Source organism: Otolemur garnettii, unplaced genomic scaffold (genome assembly GCF_000181295.1).
Source record: "Otolemur garnettii isolate 467f Iridium unplaced genomic scaffold, OtoGar3 scaffold00063, whole genome shotgun sequence".
Classification (NCBI taxonomy): domain Eukaryota; kingdom Metazoa; phylum Chordata; class Mammalia; order Primates; family Galagidae; genus Otolemur; species Otolemur garnettii.
Window position 1 is genome coordinate 8,238,500 of NW_003852458.1, and position 6,459 is coordinate 8,244,958.

Here is a 6,459-nt window from a genome sequence, read left to right on the forward strand (position 1 = left end):
CCACAGGTGCCCGCCACAACACCTGGCTGTTTTCTTTGGTTGCAGCCATCATTGTTGTTTGGCGGGCCCGGGCTGGATTCGAACTCGCCACCTTAGGTGTATGTGGCTGGCGCCTTAGCCACTTGAGCCACAGGTGCCGAGCCTAGAAGAGGGATTTTATCTAACAAATGTAATCAGTGTAACCTAATTCTTTGTACCCTCAATGAATACCAAACAAAACAAATAATTTTTAAGAAAACAAAAAAAGTCATCATAAAGAAGCACTACAAAATTTCATTAACACTCCACTTGGGTCCTTTTTACTTCTCATTAGCTTTTTAAAATTTAAAAAGTAATATAATGCTCACTGTAACAGTCTCAAAACAAAAATCCCTAAGTAAAAAGGGAATGCCTTTCTTCCTACCAATCTTACTTTTCTAAGTAACCAGTTTAGTGTGTATATTCAATACCAAAATAAAATAGATAAACATGTCTGTATACTGTATTATTTTCACATAAAATTTGCACTATATATTCAATTCCGCAACTTTTTCTTTCACTCAACTTATATCATGGATATTACAGATCTAATCATTTCCAAATGGCTTTATTACCTGATGTCTTTGATTGTGGCCCTCTTCATGGGATCCACCTGCAGCATGTGTTTCAGGAGGCTAATCACAGAGGGATTTAAATACTGAGGGGTATAAAAGATTCCATCACAAATCTTCTTAAAAAGAGTTGGCACATGATCATCATCAAATGGAAGCGTTCCACATAATAAAGCATAGAGAATAACCCCACTGCTCCATATATCCACCTCTGGGCCTGCATATAACCTGTAACAGAAAATACCAATGGAACTAAATGATCATTTGTAACTTAAAAGTAATCAATTAATCAAAAATTTCAAACATGTATATTTCATTAAAAATTAGTAATTAGAAGACGGTGTTTACAGCCACTTCTGCACACTACACATAAAGATCTTATTTCCATCAGTATTACCTTTGAAAACCAAAGTCAAGAAGTTTTATAAATTATAGAACATGGCTAAAATCCTATTATTACTACTTTACTATGACTCTCAAAGGATCCAAACAACAGGGCCAAACCTTGAGCAAACACATCACTACTGAACTTGAAGAGAGATTAAATGATCTTTCCTCAACTGAGAATGTTCCCTAATGATGGATTCTGTACCAACTATCTCCAGGAACCCAAGACCCCTTCTAGAGGGGCCCCACCTTTCTTCTTCTCTGCTGCACATTGGAAGAAGAAGAGCTGTCTTGGGGTACACATTAAATGCACAAACACTAATAAAAGCTGATGAGCAAAAAAAAAAAGAAAGAAAAGATCTGCGCATAATTTTCCTGATATCCGACACCACAGATAAGCAAAAAGTCCTCACATAATCTGCATGTGGCTTGTAGGCTAAGGTATACCCTGAAAGGTAAAAGGAGCCTGAGGCTGTGGAAGAAAGCCAAAATTACTGGTTCACAGAAGACTTTAAAGTCCAGTTTTAAATTGTAGCCGACTGCATTAACTAGCTGCAGACTAGTGAGATCACCTGTTGAAAATATGACTTCAGGAAAAGGATGTCTTTAAACTAATATATTATTGAACTGATCAATAAATACTCTTTTGAAAGCAAAAGTTCCCATTCACCTAGATCGTAAAGAAACACCTTATCTAAACTTAGAAAACTAAATTTTAGTAATACCTGCATAATTGTTACACATTTATTTATTTATTTATTTAACAATGCCCATAGTATCCATGTCCTGAATTTTCTTCCCAAAAGAATTAAGATAGACAATACAAATGAAATACTAATTTTAAAAAGAATTTTAGACATTAAGTTAACATAAAAAGATAATGATGAAACTTGACAAATCTACAACTGGGTACTCCTGCCTTCTTCATAGCCATTACTTTACAAATCTCATTTCTTTGAGCAGTCTAGGCAAGCAAGCTTATGAAAATGGAAAGAAAACATTGGCAGCATCTGTGGCTCAGTGAGTAGGGCAGCCCATATACCATATACAGAAGGTGGTGGGTTCAAACCCAGCCCCAGCCAAACTGCAACACCAAAAATAATAGCCAGGCGTTGTGGCAGATGCCTGTAGTCCCAGCTACTCGGGAGGCTGAGGCAAGAGAATGGCCTAAGCCCAAGAGCTCGAGGTTGCTGTGAGTTGTGATGCCATAGCACTCTACCAAAGGTGACAAAGTAAGACTTAAAAAAAAAAAAAGAAAGAAAATACTATGAGTTAAGATGTGAAATATTCAAAGAAACATGATTTAGTTGAAAAGTTATTAAAGGTTCATTATAAAAGCTAATAAACTTTTCTATTTTCAACTTCAGTGGTACAGAAACAATAGTTACTTTATAAAAAATTAAATTCTTCTGTTTTCTAACCTATTCAAACAGCTGCACCATACAATTATCTTCATATTCTCAATGTAGTGGTTAGTAAACTGAGAGGTTAGAATTCTTATAATATTATAGCCCTTAAAAGATTTAAATATTGAAGTCTCAACATAAATGAAGTATAGCCTAATGCTAATACAAAAAGCGATCTATGTAAAAATAAATAAATAAATAAAGCTGCACATTACATATTTAAGTAAATAGCCAATTCTAACTACTAGATATTTCTGTATTATTCAAATTTTCAGTGTCTTACCCACCTTACAAACTCATTAGTTTTTTCTTTTCTTTCTTTTTTTTTTTTAGAGACAATCTCATTTTGTCACCCTTAGTACACTGCCGTGGCATCACAGCCCACAGCAATCTCCAGCTCTTGGGCTTAGGCGACTCTTTCCTCACCCTCCTGAGTAGCTGGGACTACAGTCACCAGCCACAACGACTGGCTACTTTTTGTTGCAGTTTAGCTGGGGCCAGGTTTGAACCTGCCACCCTCAGTATATGGAGCTGTGCCCCTCTCACTGAGCCATAGAAGCCGCCCTAAAACTCACTAGTTTTAAACCTTCAATTTCTTCCAGCAGGAAAAAAATTAAAATTACTCTCACCTAACTACTTTAACAAAAGGTTGCAAACCAACATTGCCCTTACCCTACTCATTTGCAATGCTTTATTCTTAGAACACATCTCAATAAGAAAAAAATAAGCCTTATACTTCTTTCCATTCACTAGAATTAAATATGACAATACAGATTAACAGAATCTAGGAGAAAAACACAATTATAGACATTTTGGGGGCAGAAGGGTATCAAATACTACCTTCCTGAAATTACTTCTGGCGCAGCATAGTTGGGTGAGCCACAACTTGTTCTTAAAAATTCACCATCTGACATCATGTTTGAAAGACCTGAAAGTACAAAAATCAGCTACTCAAGATTTCCCAAGGACAAAATAAAAACCAAACCTCATTAAACAATAAAACTGAGTTTGCATGAAAATGATAGATCATCATTTTGTTCTTTACTTCAACAAAATCCTATAGTCTTTACTGTTCTCAAATATTGTCATTATGCCCTAAATGTGTGATCTGTTTCAACATGTGCATTTAGTGCATTGTTGAGTTTTTAATGAGTAGACATTAAGCTACTGCTTACTAGATCAACGTAGCATATTTAAATTTTATTGATACAGAAATTGCCAGGGGAAAATAACCTAGAAGGGATAAACAGAAGGATTAAAACTCAAAATTTCTATTAACCCTGTTCAGATTGTTTAAAAAATAATAAGTTCCCTCCCAGTTTTACTCCCAAAAGAAACTTTTCCTTCCTCAGAAACACCCTGTGTGATAATTATGACAATTGAGGAATAAGGAATCCAAATAATTTAGTCAGTTACAAAACAACAACAAAATCTAATTCAGGTCTGGCAGGCGCTGTTCAGTGAATCTCTATAGATTTATGTATTTTTTATGGATGGGATCACCCTCTGTCATCCAGGCTGATGTACAGGGAAAGACCACAGCTTACTGCAGCCTCATACTCTAGGCTTAAGCAATTGTCCTGCTTCAGCCTCCTGAATAACTGACACGACAGGCACATGCCACCTTGCCCAGTTAATTTTTTTACTTTTACTTTTTTAGAGACAGGATCTCACTATGTTACCCAGGCTGGTCTTCAACTCCTGGCTGTAAGCAATCCTCCTGCCTCAGCCTCCAATGTCACTGTGATTACATAAGTGAGCCACCATACCTGGCATTACAGATTTAAATATATATATCCACACACATATATATCTAAATATGTATGTGTATTTATTCATTCAAAACTGAGGAAAAGACTGGGTGCAGTGGCTCATGCCTGTAATCCTAGCACTCTGGGAGGCAAGGCAGGTGGATTGCCCTGAGCTCACAGTTTTGAGACCAGCCTGAGCAACAGTGAGACCCTGTCTCTAAAAAAAATAGCTGGGCATTGTGGGGGTTGTCTGTAGTCCCAGCAAATTCGGAGGCTGAGGCCAAGAGAATCGCTTGAGCCCAAGAGTTAGAGGTTGCTGTGAGGCTAATGCCACAGCACTCTACTGAGGGTGACACAGTGAGATTCTGTCTCAAAAAACAAACAAACAAAAACCTGGCTCTATGGCTCAAGCAGCTAAGGCACCAGCCACATACACCTGAGCTGGCGGGTTCAAAATCAGCCCAGGCCCGCCAAACAATGATGGCTGCAACCAAAAAATAGCCGGGTGCTATGGCAGGTGCCTGTAGTTCTAGCTACTTGGAAGGCAGAGGCAGGATAATTGCTTGAGGCCAGGAGTTGGAGGTTGCTATGAGCTGTGATGCCACAGCACTCCACCCAGGGTAACAGCTTGAGGCTCTGTCTCAAAAACAAACAAACAAACAAACAAACAAACCTGAGGAAAATATTTACAAGAATTTCATCTCTTTTTAAAATTTTTTAGTTTTTCTTTCTAGCCTGCCATTATAAAATGAAGGAATTTCCTCTCAATCGAACTGCAATCAACTCAAATAAAAGAGTTGCAGCGATTCACTCTTAGATTTAATAATGTCAGTGGCAAGTTATATAGAAAAATAGAAAAATAAATTCATTTTTATTATTGTTTTAAATGTTTATTAAGATCTTTAGCACAGAAGGTAGATTTTTTTTTTTTTTTCTGAGACAGAGTCTCAAGTTGTTGCCCTAGGTAGAATGCAAGGTATCACAGCTCACAGAAACCTCAAATTATTGGGCTTAAGCCCAAGCCTCAGACTCTGGAGTAGCTGGGACTATAGGCACCAGCCACAAGGGCCAGCTATTTTTTTTGGTGCAGTTGTCATTGTTATTTTAGCTGGCCCAGGCCGGGTTCAAACCTGCCAGCCTCAGTATATATAGCTGGCACCCTACCCATTGAGCTACAGGCACCGCCCAGTAAATTCATTTTTAACAATGAAAATAATGTTCCTCAAGCTGAAACTATGTCTTTTTATCATTTAAAATATTTATTGAAAATAATTTTGCTTATGTAGTTCACTTGGCTTTCAAAGTTTTGGATAATTCCATCCTCCTCATTTTCCACTTTTTGCTATAAATTACCAAAAGAAGAACATACCGGAAATGAGGTTCCTATCTTCTGGTTTAAAATGATCTTACTAATGCTGCCCACTTTAATTGTAATTGTTTACCAGCCATCATAAGAATCAATTTTAAATACATAAGCTAGGAAGAGAATTCCTTAGTTTTTCCCCTTTTTGTATGTTCACAGACAAAAGGTGAGGGTACTCCATGACACTCAATCTATTATTCAAAAATTACCTGAAGAATGCTACTTAGGTTGTTAAGCATAATGAATATATGAAAGTATAAAAATATCCTTACCAAAATCAGCTATCTTTGCATTCATGTGTGCATCAAGCAGGACATTTTCAGGTTTCAAATCTCTATGGACCACCATATGCCTGTGACAATAATCTACACCAGAAAGGATTTGTTGGAACAGACGTCGACTTTCTTTTTCATCCAGCTAAGAAAAGCAGAGAGGCATCTTAAAGGAGTGTCTTTCAAAATAAATTCTCCTACCTATAATTCTCCTATCTGTAAATTGTCAAAATGCACAAAACCTTCCAAATGAACTTCATTCATGAGGTGTGTCTGATATGGGAGGAGTTACATCCAACACAAAACAGAAATGCTAAGCAGGTCCTGGAAACCAAGTTAGTAACTCAGCTTTCTTTTTTTTTCCAGTTTTTGGCTGGGGCTGAGTTTGAACCTGCCACCTCCAGCATATGAGGCCGGCGCCCTATTCCTTTGAGCCACAGGCACTGCCCCAGTAACTCAGCTTTCTAATCATATCACATGCATATGACTACACATATTAGTGGTCTTCTTTTACATGTCCTAAGCTATTTAAATGGTTTCAATTTCTACTTGACACCAGGCATGTTTTCTCCTATGAATTAACAATGTTTAATCTTTCATTCTTTTAAAAAATATCTATTGAATATCTTCACCATGCTACACACTGTTTTAGATATTGATTATATAGCAGTGAATTAAAAAAAGACCCTA

At 37.0% G+C, this 6,459-nt stretch overlaps 1 protein-coding gene across 2 annotated transcripts in view; it reads right to left on the reverse strand.

Moving 5' to 3' along the window:
* PRKAA1 (protein kinase AMP-activated catalytic subunit alpha 1) overlaps nucleotides 1–6,459 on the reverse strand; it is a 42,007-nt gene that overhangs the window by 5,481 nt on the left and 30,067 nt on the right. For both annotated transcript variants that reach the window (XM_003792953.2, XM_023515004.1), the window contains exons 4-6: nucleotides 5,770–5,914; nucleotides 3,224–3,311; nucleotides 594–818 (exon numbers count right to left, since the gene is read on the reverse strand). In XM_003792953.2, coding sequence (XP_003793001.2) covers nucleotides 594–818; nucleotides 3,224–3,311; nucleotides 5,770–5,914 — 458 coding nt within the window. The remainder of the gene's footprint in view (nucleotides 1–593; nucleotides 819–3,223; nucleotides 3,312–5,769; nucleotides 5,915–6,459) is intronic.